The sequence below is a fragment of the Cyprinodon variegatus genome, unplaced genomic scaffold (genome assembly GCF_000732505.1).
Source record: "Cyprinodon variegatus isolate N-32 unplaced genomic scaffold, C_variegatus-1.0 Scaffold1624, whole genome shotgun sequence".
In the NCBI taxonomy this organism is placed as follows: Eukaryota; Metazoa; Chordata; class Actinopteri; order Cyprinodontiformes; family Cyprinodontidae; genus Cyprinodon; species Cyprinodon variegatus.
In genome coordinates this window covers 40,364-56,803 of record NW_015152077.1, presented here as the reverse complement: position 1 = coordinate 56,803, position 16,440 = coordinate 40,364, and the positions used below count along the sequence as shown (strand labels likewise).

Below are 16,440 nucleotides of genomic sequence, written 5' to 3'. Positions count from 1 at the left end.
AAACAGTCCCAGTCAGCACCAGTGGGAATATGGCCCCTACACAATTCCAACCCTTTTCCCATTCAGGACTTTCCCGAAGCCGCTGATATAGAGGCTTTGGTAATAACCATGCTGATTTTTATGATGGCTAATTTCACACTTTCCAACACTTTTTGTGTCTGGATTCAATAATAACCTTAAGCCGACCGGGTGGTGGATTCCCCCAGAGATCAGCTTGGTTTGATTTGACATATCACACATACATACATTTGCACACGTACACAACAATACAGGACCGATATTTGCATATAAACTGCTGTGATACTGGCTGGGCCTGAATGTCACCTTCACACATATTTCAGGGCGACTGCAAACATCAAAGATACATGTTTAAAGCTGGAGTTAATTGACTGAAATTAAATTAAGATGTGCCAGCTCAGAGATTAAAAGGGAAACCTTCTGTTCAAGGTAACCATCTTTATGTCAGTTTTGCAGAAAAATCTACAAAAGAGGAAAAAAATAGCATTTTCTGAAAAGAACAAATTTTTTTTATTAAAAGCTAAAGCTCAGGAAATGAGCTATTGTCAAGTGTTTATCATTTCCAAAGCAGTCACATTGTTGGCCATTACATGCAGAGTAGATAATCTTAACAGATTCATATCGCCCACATCAGCAGTTATTTTCAATGCATCCAGCAGACGTTACCAGGGCTTGCATCATCAGACAAAAAAAAAAAAAAAAAAATGCCTGCATTTTACAGAATTCAAGTGAATATCACACTGACCTAACAATGAACTACATCTTCCCTGGTTTATGTCTACTGCACCAATGCCTAGGTACCAATTTGGTACTTCAATGGCAGATAGAAACAATATATATATCATTTTTGTTTCTCTAAATAAAAACTCACTATTCATTCACTCATTGCTATCGATTTCTATGTTACCAAATCTTCCTGTTAAAAGAGGGAAAGAAAAACTAAAGTAGCTCCCTTGTTATCCTCACAGATGGTCTCTAAATCGACAAACCATATCTAATTGTATTACCGTACTTGGAAATGTTTTTAGTTGCATTTTTTCCTCAAAGCACTTTGGGTTCAGTTATATGTATTTTTTTCTGCTTGAATCAAAGCCTTTGCTCTGGCATTTTTATTTCATTAAGAGATATTCTAATCGGTATATTCAAGCAGAAAAGTGGCAACTTATAACTGCTGACATTTGAATTACTTCAAAATAGCAAAGATCCTCATGTTCTCATGGAAAACAAACTGGGAACTGATGATAATTAATTTGAGCAGCACTCTTAAAACTAGAGATGCACAGAGAAATTTTGTCTGGTGACTGTAATGTGACGAGTTTCAGCTTGAGTGGTGTAATCCATTTTGGAAGCTGATCATCTGTTTTTGATCAGCAAATGCATCATGCAAAAGTCTCTCATCGACGTATAAAAACTCACTTCTAGTATTTTATGCTATCAGTGAGTTGCTTACAAAGATCCTGTAAACTGCAAAAGAAAGTTGTATTTTTATTTAAAGTATGTAAATACATGTCAACTATTCAGGTTGTGAGAGCATGTGATTCCAAATGGAGTCCAGCTACTGTATATGTTGTCCTTTCTTTTTTAACTGCTCAACTTTTGAACTTGAAATATTGGCATCTTTTGGAAACTTTGAGGTTTAAGGGTCAACTTGGAATTTTTAAAGTAATTTTCTATAATTCGCCATAGTTCTTTCTCCTGTAGTAGAAAGAGTGGTGGATGCTAACAACTAGTCAGACTGACCGCAGATGTTTTAGTGATAATTAAAGGAGTATAGCGCAAGTTCCAGTTTTAGGCAGAAGTTTGCCCCCACTGGTGTATAGGAAATGTATTTCATACAGTATGCAATTCTGCAGGTCTTTTGTTTAGAGGCATATAGTCTTCTTAGGTAATAAATTGATAAAATCTATAAGTTATTCTTAAGAGAAAGCTATTGCAATATTTACCTTCTTCTTATTCTGTCATTGCACTTTGACCCTTTCATGGCACCAGACAAACGTTTTACTAAACGCAAAAAGAAAAAAAAACAAACCTGTAAACTGCAATGCTCAATTCCACAACAATTCCTTAAGTGTAATCATTTTAACACATGCATGTCTATGTTGGTGTTGATCTTCAGCTAAAACCTGTCAGACACGTCCTCTGTTTTTTTTTTCTCCACATGAACTCGTTGTTCAAACCAGAAAAGCTCATCACAATGTATTATTTTGATTCTCCTCTTTGGTTCGCATTTTGGCTGCTAACAGAAGCCCAATTTGCCTTCACCACACCTGCTACCATTTCACCAAAAGTGGAAATACCAATAATCAGGGTCTTACCTGCAGTGCAGTTGATGTATTTTTTTTTTACCTATACTAAAAGAGACTTGGAAAAAATGGAAGGTAAACTACAAAGACACATACAAGTCAAATTCTTTGTGCTTACCCTCAGAAGAAAAAAAAGGGTTATGAATAGGGGCGGGAATGAGCTCCATTTAAATAGAGGGGCAAAAAAACATTAATAACAATATTAGTTTGCAATCTTATCACAGACCATTGTTACCTATGGTGCTTTTTGTACAGGAACACATTTTTGATTCCAAATTTTTTTGACCCTGCCAAATTTACTGGTGTTTAAAATAACCTTCTATAATTACCAAACAACGAAGCTCAGAAAAAAAGCTATCTGAATCCAACTTTAAGAGTTGTCTGCTTTAAAACTGTTAATGTCAGCTACCATGAATGGTATCTGACTGATATGATAATTTAAATGTGAAATAGTTTTAAGTGTCTGAGGTCAGCTAAAACAGTGGACATCTTGTCCACAAGTTTACTATGATTTCATGTTTCTACAAATGTCTTGGAAACCATCACTGAAAACATAAAAATTCTGTTACAGTATACCAACACAAAGACAATGGGGTTAGTATAAGCTAGCCAACTTAAAATAAAAAAGATGATTTGTCGTTGAATGTTACTAAAACCTATTTACAGAGCTTTTACATTTCAAAACCGGTTAGTTTGATGTCATCTCTGAAATGTAAAATACTTAGTGACTACTATAAAACTAGAAATCCTAGTGAATAATAAATCTAAGCTTTTACGGTAATATATTTTCTTTCTGCTTTCTCTCAGCAAGCCATATAAATGAAACAGAAAAAAAACATAAAATTTTTTTGGAGAATTGTATCTGTAGTAAAAATCTAATTTAGCATAGGCTATAAACTTTAAGGGATTTTTTTGCATCAATATCTAGAAGATTTTTTTACTTTTAACATCCAGACTTCACGAGACTCCCTCAGAATACCATTGGTGTAGAATAACCCATTTTGTTCGATGACATTTTCTAGATTCTAAACTAGTTGAAATTCCTAAAAAAAGTTGTTAAACTGTGGAAGCCTAGGGTTAGACTCATAAACCAATTCACTCCAGCTAGTTTAGCTAAAACGACCAGGCTTTTCATCACAAATCAGTTGTCAACAGATAAATAGAGACAAATTATGTTTGCAATAAAGTCCCAACTTTGGTGATTTTTTTTTTTTTACTAGGCATCAATTATTTAAACAATAATTAAAAAACAACAGCAGTGTGGTTTTAGACATAGATGGTTACATTAAATAAGGTTAACTTTTCCAAGTTTTATTGCAAAAATATAGAATTTGATAAGACACTACAAAAACATCAACACAAACATATTACACAATACAATTTCGAAGACAAACCAATAGCACACCAATAGCCAAGTATATTTTTAACTGAGCTTTCAATGATCACAACAGTTATTCAGTTGTTTTGAACCATAATGCGTGAGTTATTCATATAAATTGATGAGTTGCAATAAAATGAATGCATACCTGTTTTTGTACAGTTAAAAAAAAAGCTGGATTTTTTTCCCAATCGCCATATAAAACATACTCATGTACCACTTCTTGAGGACAATAAATGAAATGGGCAAGATTTAATTACCCATTTTTTAATTAGACTTGGTTCTCCCAAAAAAAAAAAAAAAAAAAAAAATATGCCCAATTATAATAAACAGCATTATCTATTTATTTTTTTTAACCAAATGAGTTCATTACATTGCACAAACTACTATGATAAGACTCCCACCTCATTAGTAGTTGCAGTGACAAATTCGGACACTAAAAAGATATAGTCCAATTTCAGATTTTTCCAAACATTCTTGCAAACAAAGGAAGTTTAAAAGAGCGTCTGACTGATTTACTATTTCATTTTAAAGATTTAGCTGATAGAGAATTCCTTATAAAAGGAACATTGTGAAACAAGTCAATGGTGCCATAAAACATAAAGTATGCTTTAACTGGTGCTACAATAACCCTGTCCCCTGATGTAACCTTACACCATTATTTAAGATGCTTTTAGACATTGATTTGTCCAAGGTGTTACCATTTTTCTTGATATTTAGTCATCATTATTGCTTCTCCACATTTATCATAATCTATTTATGCCTCATAATCAACTTTTAGCACATTTATTCTAATAATTAAAACAAATCTCTCTTCTGTCTTTGTATATTTAGAATAAACTCCAATTTCTACGACTTTTTTAAACAAATTTAAATGTTCAAATTTGCAGGTTCCAAATTTAGATTAAATATGTGACATCTGGAAATCTATGTAAAAAAATGCTAAAATTAATCTGATATTTGAGCAGTTCCCTGATTTGAACCTTTTTGCATTCCAGCAAATATAGAGTGACAGTTGTTTAATTCTAGACCAACAGCCCTGATAAAAACAATGCATTTCTCTATGCCCATTTTGTTTGAGTTTTGCAGTTGACATTGGATCAAAGGTTCAAAAATAGTGAGACAAAATGCCTGGAAGAGGTTTGCTGACATCAAGAACTTGTGGTAATGATCTTTTATAAAAAGTCACGATCCACATACTGTCCAAACAGTTTTTTGCAAAACCCTGTGCCTGTATCTCGAGCCTGTGATGTGCCACACACAAGAAGACGGTGCTCTACATATTAACATTTCCATAGCTTTAATTTCTTTGAAAAATATTACCAACTCTTTGTGCTTAGCTGTCAACTGGTATGTCCAGGGAAGCATTGACAGTATGTAGTGATATAATCATCATAATCAGGAAATAGATTACAAAGGAAATAATTAAGAAAATAACCTAAAAGGTAGGTCACCTATAGACATTGCAGTCAAAGAAAAGAGAAATTTTCCATAAAGTGCAAATTAAAATAGTTCCAACATACACATTGTCTGACATTCCTCTTATTGCCTCTAGACATTGTTGGCAAAGAATGAATATTGTACAAAGTTTGGGCACAGTTAGAACATAGTATTTTGACAGGAGAGGAAACACCAGTGCTTAAAAATGCGAGGCACTTATAAGGTTGTATTTTTTTACCAATTGTTCATGCACCACGCGTGGGATTTAAAAAAAAAAAAATCAGCCAGAAAGAGTGGTTATACAACAGCTTGAAACATTATATTTGATTGAAGATAATCAACACTCCTGTTAATTCATGAATTAAAATAAACAAATCTGCATAGCCACAGTAGACTATGGGTGTTTACTGCATTTCTGTATTTTCTTAAATATTTTCTTTAACTGTGGATATGGAAACAAAAAAACAAAAAACAACTTTTCAGATAATGATTAAAAAAATGTTTGAAATATTCTAATAAATTAAAACTGTAATGAAATAAATTTAACCCACCAAAACAAAAGTTGCACATCTGCAAAGAGACCAGATAGACTATGCAGATGCTATGCTTCCTGTTAGTAAACCTCCACTTCAACTAATTTCAATTTTTGAAAACACTACTAACTGAACTTGCTGAACTTCAAATGTGAAATAAACCCTTTTACATTCAGTCAAATTAGGCTCTTACAGTAAGTCCTCCATTTCTGTTCTCAACACTTGACTTGTTTTGCTCCATGAACACAACTTTAAATGTTTAAAAGCTGAACATGCTATTCAAACAAAGTGTTGCACCTATTTGAAACCTTACATTCTTCTTCTGTGCTTTCATATGGTCGAGTAAAACCACCTCTGAACAATAGGAACATTTTTTATGAACTTTCTACCAAAGCTTTACAGTAAATAGACAAAGAAATACAGAAGCAAGTCATCTACATATAGTCTGAATGCTTTCTGCCGACGCAGATACTGCAGTCAAAGGGGTCAAGTTTTCGTAATATTCACAATGAAATTATTCCATCCTGAAGAGAAGCAAAGCACAGGCTTTATCAATTACTGACATCATTTAATTTTTAACTAGACTACAGAGGAAAAATCTACTAGTCAATGTGCATACCTTTTAAGGACTTGCAGAAGCACAAGTATGGGCCCTGTCATAATATTAATTTTCGTTTTATTGGAACTCTAAACACAACCAACAAAATATTTATAAATTGTCTCTCTTCAAGTCCTTTTTGAAACTCTTAGTAGGAGATAATTGTGCCATTAGACCCCCTTTTAGGACATCCAGGCAGAAATACAGTATTTGTCACCATGTACCTACTCTGAGAAGTATAATGATGTCAAGTTGTCCTCATCATAATGGACAAAAGAACAATGTTCCCTGCTTTAAATCTATAATACATTATTTACATAAAATACATGTAGGCGGAGTTGCTCAGTGGTCCATGAGTAAGTACAATAAAGAAGCAAACTGTCCACATAAATTATTTAAACAAGTACATATAAAAAAAAATCTGATTATCAAGTTCGTCGGTATTGCCACCTTTTGTTTTTTGTTAGTTTACCTTTTTTTTTTTTTTTAACAGCAGTCCTGTCAGAGTGAGGTTGATCGTGGTGTGGCACACAAGCGTTGAAGAGATACTCTGAGGCGTGGTGAACAGAACTGATTTCTGAGGGTTTTCTGTGGTACCTGAAGGTTACTGTTTCTAAGTGAAGGCTTGCAAAGACCGCTAAACCACCGGTGAAGGCTGCTTTGGATTTATGTAAAAGTATCAGAACAGAAAAAGTTTCCTTTAGATTGATTAAACACTGCTGAGAAAAATCACATGGATAACAAGCAATACCAACACAAACTATCCCATGAAACACCTAAAAGGAATGAAGAATCACTCCACCTTTGTTTTAGGAGTGAATATTCTATTACTTATAATGAAACAATGAGAAAATGTTCTGTTTTGTTTTTTTAAATTTAGCAGAAGGATTTGACTGCATGCAAATGATGCATGTTTATGCTTGCAAAAAAGGGCTAGTAATTTATAAATAAATGCATCAGTTGAGTATTTGATTTAATTTGAAGATTAGTCATTTATGTGGGTGTTGATAAAGAGACAGTTTTTGTAGGAAACTATTGTTTTACAGACTTTCAGGCTTGTCAACATAATGTTTAGCAATCCCTGGTATCATTCAGTGGCTGGTTTCAAATAGCAAAAGGTTTATTGCCACATTCTACAAATGTTCTACATTCAGGCAAAGGGGTATTTCTATAGTATCCACATGTGAAAGCAATTTTTTTTGCTTATGTAATAGCTTTACTTACAACTTATAAAGTTAATTATCTTAAATCCACTATTTATTTGACTGATTTGTTTACTTTGAATGATAGTATATGAAAGCCAAGATTCATAAAACAAGACAGACGATAAAACAAATAAGTCCAATATGCCAAACCAACAGCTCACGCTAATAATGATGTTTTTGTACCATTAGTTTTTACCCCACCTGAGATTTTCTTTTCAATTCACTGACTTGTAAAGGTAGTGTATGTCAAAAAACTCTGGCTGGTACGTGTTCTGTTCAGACCAGGTTGGCTTGTCTCACCTGCTGAGAGATTAAGAAGTTTCATTTTGAGACCACTTTATGAAAACTTCCAACGTGGTAGAGCCATTCATTTCTAGTTTGAGCTAGGTGAATATTAACAGTACAAATAATGTAAGAATCCAGAAATTGGGCAAAGTTGGATAAAAAATCCCTTAAGAGTCAGCTTTGTTTGCCTTCCTCGGTCCTTCGCATAGCACCATTCAGTCCAGTTCACTTCAGTTTGGTTTTAGCCTTGTAGTGTTATACATCTCCACGAGCTCCACGAATACGACTCACCAACAATGCGGATCATCAAGTGAAAATCCATAGAAATTAGGGTTTCTTTGTCTCCAAAAAAGTGCTATGCCATTCTAGGTCCAACAGTTCTTTGATTACATGCTAGGTCCACATATTGGTTTCCACTCAGGTACGCATATGGATGTCTGATGTGTGTGCATGCCTGTACATATGCATCAGATGTTTACAGTAGAGTTGGTGCTATTCATATGGACTCTCATCTCCTGAATACTTGTGATGATTTTTTTCTGATGTCCTGCCAGATTTACACCTACTCTTCGAAGATCCCTGCAAAACAGCAAACAGATAAATAAACACCTATATCCCCCCTTCCAAAAAAACTCAAAAGAATAACAAAATAGCCAAAATAACTAACATTGCTTTAGAATATGCAGATGGTCTTACTCTGATGTCATTTGAGTTACTGTGTCAAGTGAAGAGTAGCCTCCCTCCATGAAGAGCTCTGTGTAACGGCCCATTTTGATTGAGTCAAGCCATTCTCCGACAGTCTTTCCTCGAGTGCTGCAGTCTCCTTCCACACTGGCATGCTCAACTAACAAGTTGGAAACCCTAGCACATAGAGGTCATAAAAACAGTTTTAATCTATTACAAAGAACAGTTCTGCAAACAATTATTACATAAACTACCTTTAAGTATAAGATGACAAATTGCTTACAGCAAAAGTCATCAGATTAATTGTTTTACACACAATGTGGTCATAGTAGACAAAGGGCTACGTTTCATACTGTTATTATGAACCATATGACCTGGACACACACAGATAGCTTAAAGCTCAACCCATCAATCCTGACAGTTACCTGTGAGGCTTCACAGATAATGCAAGCCATGCACCATCACACAGAGCTGCAAATGCTTTTCCCCTCAAAACTCTTTGTCATTCAGCTCACTCTTGGTGCTGACAAATAGAGCTCCCCATGCAATCAAATGAAACATTCACAGTAGGTAACAACATTTTCCATGCTACACCAGGAAGAGAAGGCTGCTGTGGAAAAAGGTCTGGACTTATTGGAGGGCCTTTAATCTTGACAGCTGTCATATGTCATTGTATATTAGACATGGCAGTAATTTATTAACCATGCTCCAATTTGTATGCATGTCACACTCTGCTTGAGATCATTACAAAGAAAAAAAACCCTACCAGGTGTCTGTATGGCATTAATAAGTGACTTTTTTTCACTATACAGAGATTGCCTAAAAATACATAGTGTAAAATACAACCAAATAATCAAGACAATTGACATTTCTAATGTGTTTATTGAAGGGCAGATCATAACAAAGCAGATTTAATCATTAGTTCTGTTTATCAACTAACTTGTGTTTGTGAGAGAATCCTGCCATACCTGTGTGAAGAGTTGACCAACTTTTTTAATGAACTGGGGTTGCGAATAAACTTGTCAAGTAGACAAACAATTTCATCAAACTTGGGCCGACTGCTGCGTTCCCTCTGCCAGCAGTCCATCATCAGGTGGTACAAGGCCTCTGGACAGTCCATTGGGCCAGGCAACCTGTAGCTCTCTTCTACTGCTTTTATTACCTGTCAGCAAATGAAAGAGACAGAGATGCATGATGGTCGTTTTCTGATAACAGCAGTAGGGAGGAGCAGGATTTTGTGTCAGTGACACCAGTGTGAGAAATTATAGATTATTGTTTGATAAAAAAATAATCCCAGTTACAAACTTGACTAAAGTTAATAGTATTAATGGTGTGTTTGAATTTTCGTCAGTTACAGTATCACAATACATTTTATCACTAATACCTGCTGTGATTTTTTTCCCTATACATTCTCCTTTGACAACAAAAACAAGATTAAAAAGGTTCCTATAAATTCCAGAGTAGATATAGACTGATTCTTCGGTTGACAGATTCTTTTGGCCATTTTAGCGTCTTATATTTGCAGGGGACTTGGTAGAAATTAACTGAATCAATGCCTCAGTTTGAATGTTTTTCTATTGATAGCAATGTTGAAATCTTTTACGCAGCAGAATAAACAGTTAAACTTTAAATAATTACGCTTTACAGGTGTTAGTTTTAACAATTTTTCTATTTACATATTTGACAGATACTTCAGAAAAGAGAAACTTTGGACAAAAAGTAGGTTTAAAACTGTTCAAGAACATCTATTAATTTCTGTCTTCACTAAATAAGTTCTTGCAATTTTCAGATAACATAAAATGACTTTTGGTTAACTCTTGTATTTATTAATGTATATAAACATCTAATATTGTTTTAATGTTATGGACAACATAGAATGGTAGTAAACATACAGATAAAGTGAGTACATAAGTGAGGTTAAATGGGTCAAATCAAACAACTTATATTTGTGAAGAAATGTATTATTATTAAAGAAATTAATATAGTTTCAGATCAGTTACATTTTTAAGTGGTTGCCATTCATATGCAAATGGGAGGGCATGTCCTGCTCTCACTGCAGCTGGAAGGAGATGGTACTCAAAAGAGTGGGCCATCTATGAGTGGTTTCGAACATGTAGCTGACTGATAGGCCAAATGGCTGCTTGTTAAAGGTAAAGTGGAGGATTTTCATGAATTTTTGAAAATACCCACCCTCTCAACTTAAAAAAATAAATAAATAAAGAAAATGCACATACACACCCTGTACCCGCTCCCAAGAGGAAAACCCTAATAAACGCGTGTGAGAGATTGCTCGAGCCCATTTCTCTTCATGCATGCTGGGTTAAAAAGTTGCTGTTTGCATCGTTCATACAAGCTTACTTTTACTGTTAAACATATTCTTAATATTTTAATATTTCTTATGCATGGATGCCCTAAAACTGAAAGTTTTGGAGGACAGATAAATGCAGAGAAATTCCTTCATGCCGAGAATTACCTCCCGTTGCAGAAGCGCGCATCGCCCTAAACTTTTGCACACTGATGAGAAAACGGATTTAAATATGAATGAAAAAGGGGAACTTTTAAAAATATTCTTAATGTTTTGTCACAAATGATATAGAATGGTGTTGATAGCAAAAGCGGGAAATGCCATCCACTGATTCAAAAATATATTAATGTGACACTGACTGTAGCACTTTGACAAAAATGTTTCTCCATGAAAGTAAAAATTGTATTCATTCGACTTTATCTGTCAAGCTAAACTCTAAATTTTAGGGCATCTAAGCATAAGAAATATGAAAACATTAAGAATATGTTTAAAAGTTCCCTTTTCTATTAATATTTTAATCCGTTTTCTCATCAGTGTGTTAGAGGGGAGGTAATTCTCAGCAGCCAGGTATTTCTCAGCATAGCGTTAGCTGAAAATGGGGACGAGCACCTAGGACGGCCTTATGTGAACATATAACCAGAATGATTGACGATTGAGAGGACCACTTATTTTGATGATTCACTCGGAAAACAAACATCCTCCTCTATAACTTTAAGAGTGAAAAAAAGTAATAAGTTGGCAACAGAGAGAGCTTTTTGATCATATCCAAGCACAACAAGGAAGAACTCAAACTTATATAGCTGGTGTAAAGAAGTTCTGTTGCTCTCTATCTGACCTTACTCTAAACTCCATGAAGCAGCAACTAGCCCCTTTGAGCATGAAGCACAGCATTAAAAGAGTACTTGTTTATTTCAAATGCCGCATAGCCCAGTTATTCATTTCTGTATCTTAGAAGATGCAGCACTGAATCATGGTTTTCTTTTTTTTTCTGAAAGGGAAACAGAGTTAGATGAATAATAAATAAACCCCAGCTCTTTCCGTTGGAGCCTGCAGTGAAGAGCAGGCAGGAGTTTTCAGCCGAGCTCTTCCAATGCATGAGACTGCAGGGAATTGATCTGTTGAGTTCATAACAGCCTTTACTTTGCCTAAATTCAGACAAAAGACCTACATGATAACACTCCAATACACATGGATGCATGAAAGTGCATGTATACATACACGCATTTCAACTAACGTGCTAGAAGAAAAGCCCTGCATCAAACCATCACGGTCGGCTGAGAGGGAGAACGACTTTATTTCACACTAGGAGGGTGCAAAGATCATAGACTGAGGAGAGAGAATGAAGGAGAGGGTGGACGAAAGGCAACACAAAAAGAATAGAGACAGAGACTGCATTTAGAGAGACAAGAGAGGACAAGAAATTAAAAGGGAGAGGGAGAGAATAGGAAACAGAAGGAGACAGCTTAGAGAAGGAACGTTCAAGCCTGCACTTTCTTGTGCAGATCAGAGAAAATCCTGCATAACGCTTTCAATTAAACATCAAACGTCTTCTCCTCTCCTTACCACTCATCCTCATCTTCCCTCCTCTCCTACCCTTCTAGTCTTTGAGATAGGCAGACTAATAACCAAAAGGAGGGAGGAGCCTTGAGAGGTCACTGAGGGGTTGTGCGCACATATGTTGCCTGTGCAAATGAGTGGGAACATGCCGCTCGGGTGTTTTTATAGGCCCAAAACATGTATCTGAAAGACATAAAAAAAAAAGAAACTTACGTCTTGATTGGACATATCCCAATAGGGCCTTTCTCCATAAGACATAACCTCCCACATGACAATCCCATAACTCCACACATCGCTAGCAGAGGTAAACTTCCTGTATGCGATTGCCTCAGGAGCTGTCCAGCGAATAGGAATCTTTCCTCCCTGCAAGAAAGGAAGACAATATTTAATTGATTATTTAAATACCTTGCTGGACCCATCTTCTTTTTAAATACAGTAACAATGGAGGTCTTAAGAAGAATTCCTAAACATCCTACAATAAAAAATAGATGAGCAGAACAGGGGCAATGAGGAAGAACAGGATTCCTCCCTAAATGTGTTTCAGTGTTGTGTCTTAAAACCAGTTCTTAAAAAAAGCATGTTGGTAATGCTTCACAATCCAGACTGGCTGGTGATCGCTAACAGCACTCAGACAGGTCCTAGTTTAAAACAACATTTAGAGCAGAATTTTTTATTTCCACATAAGGATGTTAAAAAATAGAGAGTTAAAAAACAAAATAAAAAAGGTTGCAAACAGATTCAGCTAAAAATCGTGGCTGTGAGCGCAGCTCTGTGCAGCGCACTGACCTACTTAATGTGATTGGGGAGCTTTAAGCAAACAGGAGGATGAGAGACAGCCAGAGATGCAAACCCATCGCAGCTCTGGCTGTTTGTTTATGGAAATGTCTTTTGCAGCCCCTAAAGGTTGTCTTCCAGGATTGTAATGTATTTGGCTCCATCATTCCATCAGCTCTGACTAGCTTCCCTGTTAATTACCAAGAATAGCATCTCCTCAGCACCACTCCGTCACCACTATGTTTTTACTATGGGGACGGTGTGTTCAGGGATTTGTGCAGGATTGTCCTTTTGCAGCATGTTCATTTTTGTCTGAAGATTAGAGATATACCGATACATTTGCATGCCAATTTTCTTGACTGACATTAGCGTCTTTTTCCTTGTATCAGTATCAGTTGATACGTGCATGCGTTGGTCGACTTATTAGTGCATTACGCAGCTATGTTTGAGATCACATGAAGGACGTGCTTGCTGCTCTGTCCCCATTAGCTATCCATTATTAATGTTTTTGTATTTACTGTAGTCGTTACTTAGAGTTGCAATTTTAACTTTTGACAAAATAATAAAATCAAAAATAATTTTCTTTCCACTTTGGAAACATTACTTTGTGTCGGCCCAACACAATTATTGCAATTAGACACAATTAAGTTTGGGGTTGCTATAAAACAGAAGTCAAAAATGTCAGATGATTCATTTCTAATTTAAAGCACTGCATGTACTTTAAGGTGCTTTAGAAAAACAGATTAAAGCCTGAGATTACTCTGTTAAGTTGCAGCTTCTTTTAATCAGTATCTGTAGCTTTTGCTATGTGTTGATTTTTTATTGAAATGCCTTTTAAATTTTTGCATAAATGTATTTCTAGTCTAAATCATTGTTTGATAAGTACAGCTGCAGGCTGAAGAAAGAAAAATGTTTTTTTTACATTCAGATGGCAACCATGAACAAACTGTAATTGAGACACTTCCTATGCTAATGAACACAGATTTAGGAACACTCTTGCAGTGACAAGTTTTACCCACTTGCATGAATTCCCTATCCAAGCTGTTGGGGGTCTCAGATTGCTCTTCTCATTTTCCCTCATCTTCATTATAATGCTTTCCTAGTAAAGATTTAAAAAGGGTTCACAGGAACACTGCTGAGTTCTACAGGAAAATGTGTTTTCAGCTGATGAGAAGTGAAATTAACTTGATGCAGTATTGATGAATACAGCAGCAGGATATCTCGGGGTCTGATTATTTCAAGGATGTGAATCATGTTATTCTCACTCGTTGGGGAATGGGAGCCTGATAACGACAGAGAGAGAGAGAACGAGAAGGGATGCGGCTGGCATTGAGAAGTGAGTGACAGGATATCTGGCACCAAGGCATACAGACTTGGTGCTAATTGAGTGTTGTGGAGACTGAGTTGAGTTCTAATTGGTCCTTCTCTTGCAGGAGACCGCCTGTCTCTAGCTGGCACGAAGAGACTCAGTCAAGGATGCACAGCTCAATTTAAAGCCTGCTGCTGTCATCTGTGTGAATGCATGAATATAAATATTTCAGAGTTTCTTATTTATTGCAAAGTGTGTGACACTAAAACACAAACATAATGCATGATTCATTTGGACAGTTCTCTTTCTAGGGAAGAATGGTTATATGAGATGTGTCTCCATTAATATGTTAAAGAAAGTATTCACTTAATTCTTTAGTAATCCAAACATTAGGAGAAATATATACACAGAACTTTCTCTAATGCCTTCTTTTTCATCCGTCCATTTTCTGCCGTGCTTATGCCAAGCAGGGTTGCGGAGGGGTGCTGGTGCCTATCTCCAGCTGTCTATGGGCGAGAGGTGGGGTACACCCTAAACAGGTCACCAGTCCATTGCAGGCCAACAATGAGACAAACAGGACAAACAACCATGCATGCAAACACTCACACCTAAGGAGAATTTAGAGAAGCCAATTAACAGATATATTTTTGGAAAGGCGAGGAAGCCGGAGTACTTGGAGAGAACCCATGCATGCTCAGGGAGAACATACAAACTCCATTCCGGGAATCAAACCCGGAACCTTCTTGGTGCAAGGCAGCAGTGCTACCCATTGTGCCACTGAGCAGCCCCTACTATTTCTAAAGTAGTAATAAAGGTTCCTGTCACAAAGAAAGCATAGTTCACAATTTTTTTAATGAGTAATTTAGGCGCCCGTGCAGCAGCTTTATTAATGGCAACTCTTTTCCAAAACCAGCTTTAATGTGTTTAACCTCCTAATTTTGGACATCAGTTGTTTATAGAAACTCAATTATTTAAAAGTTAAAGTAAAGCTCAGGGATCACCAATGTTAGTCTTCCACTGTAGATGATCCAACAATAGTCTCTCAACAGTCTAGCTAGTTTGATATTAACAAATGCAAGACAGTACAGACTAAGAGAGAAGGCTCTGCTCCAAATTTTACATCTTCGATCACCATGAATATTTTCATATGACCGAATGCAGGTCCTATTATACTAAGCTATTATTTAACAATAGTAAAAGTCAATGAAGAACAGACAGAGTAGATAGTTAATAGTTACCCTTGTAGTGTATGCTGCCTCTGGATCGTCTTCCAGGACTCGGGACAGTCCAAAATCAGACACTTTACACACAAGGTTGCTATTAACAAGGATATTACGGGCTGCCAGATCACGATGGACATAACCCATGTCTGAAAGGTACCTGTAACGATCAACACAGTAGTTAGGAATGGTTGGCAAGTTCAGTAATGATATGCGTGTCTAAGGACTATGTTTACCTCATGCCAGATGCGATGCCCCGCAGCATGCCGACCAGCTGGATAACTGTAAACTGACCATCATTTTTCTACAGTAAAAAAGGCAAGACAAAGATATATAGATGCCATGAATTTCAGGCACAGAATCTTTGTGAATATCAATACAACTCAACAACATATAATCGTTATTTTATGTAATTAAGAGCAGGGGGATGAGATTTCTTTAATGTGTTGCTATTTAAGGTGGATTACTAGTACAGGGTATCTCAATGGCATTGCGCTGAAACTCTGTCGGCAAAGCCTGGTTGTATTTAATTACATTTGTTCTGTGACTCCAAAGGTCAGCAGTTTGCAGAAGTGTGCTGGAAAAGAAAACGAAAAAAGAAAGAAACAGATTGCAGAAGAAAAACAAAAGATTGTGCCGTGCTACTGAAAGATAATCTCTAGTTTTTTCAAGGCTGCCTAAACTACAAAGTTAATTAACCAACAGTGTAGAATCAATAACAAACACAACTCTATATACTCGGCTCTAACCTTCGTGACTCCACTTTTGAATCGGAGATTTCAAGAGTGAAAAGTTGAGTATTTTACTACAGAGTTCTGTACAATTATTCAG

The 16,440-nt window shown here is 36.1% G+C and overlaps 1 protein-coding gene across 2 annotated transcripts in view; it reads right to left on the bottom strand.

Moving 5' to 3' along the window:
* Positions 1–7,295: 7,295 nt before the first annotated feature.
* The window catches only part of LOC107104130 (ephrin type-A receptor 5-like), a 35,465-nt gene continuing 26,320 nt past the window's right edge, over positions 7,296–16,440 (bottom strand). Inside the window, exons 11-16 of one of the 2 annotated variants that reach the window (XM_015404051.1) lie at positions 15,846–15,913; positions 15,628–15,769; positions 12,520–12,669; positions 9,413–9,606; positions 8,457–8,621; positions 7,296–8,339 (exon numbers count right to left, since the gene is read on the bottom strand). In XM_015404051.1, the coding sequence (XP_015259537.1) occupies positions 8,228–8,339; positions 8,457–8,621; positions 9,413–9,606; positions 12,520–12,669; positions 15,628–15,769; positions 15,846–15,913 (831 nt within the window). In that variant the 3' untranslated portion in view covers positions 7,296–8,227. Of the gene's footprint in view, positions 8,340–8,427; positions 8,622–9,412; positions 9,607–12,519; positions 12,670–15,627; positions 15,770–15,845; positions 15,914–16,440 lie in introns of both variants that reach the window. The other variant, XM_015404052.1, reaches the window with a different exon arrangement.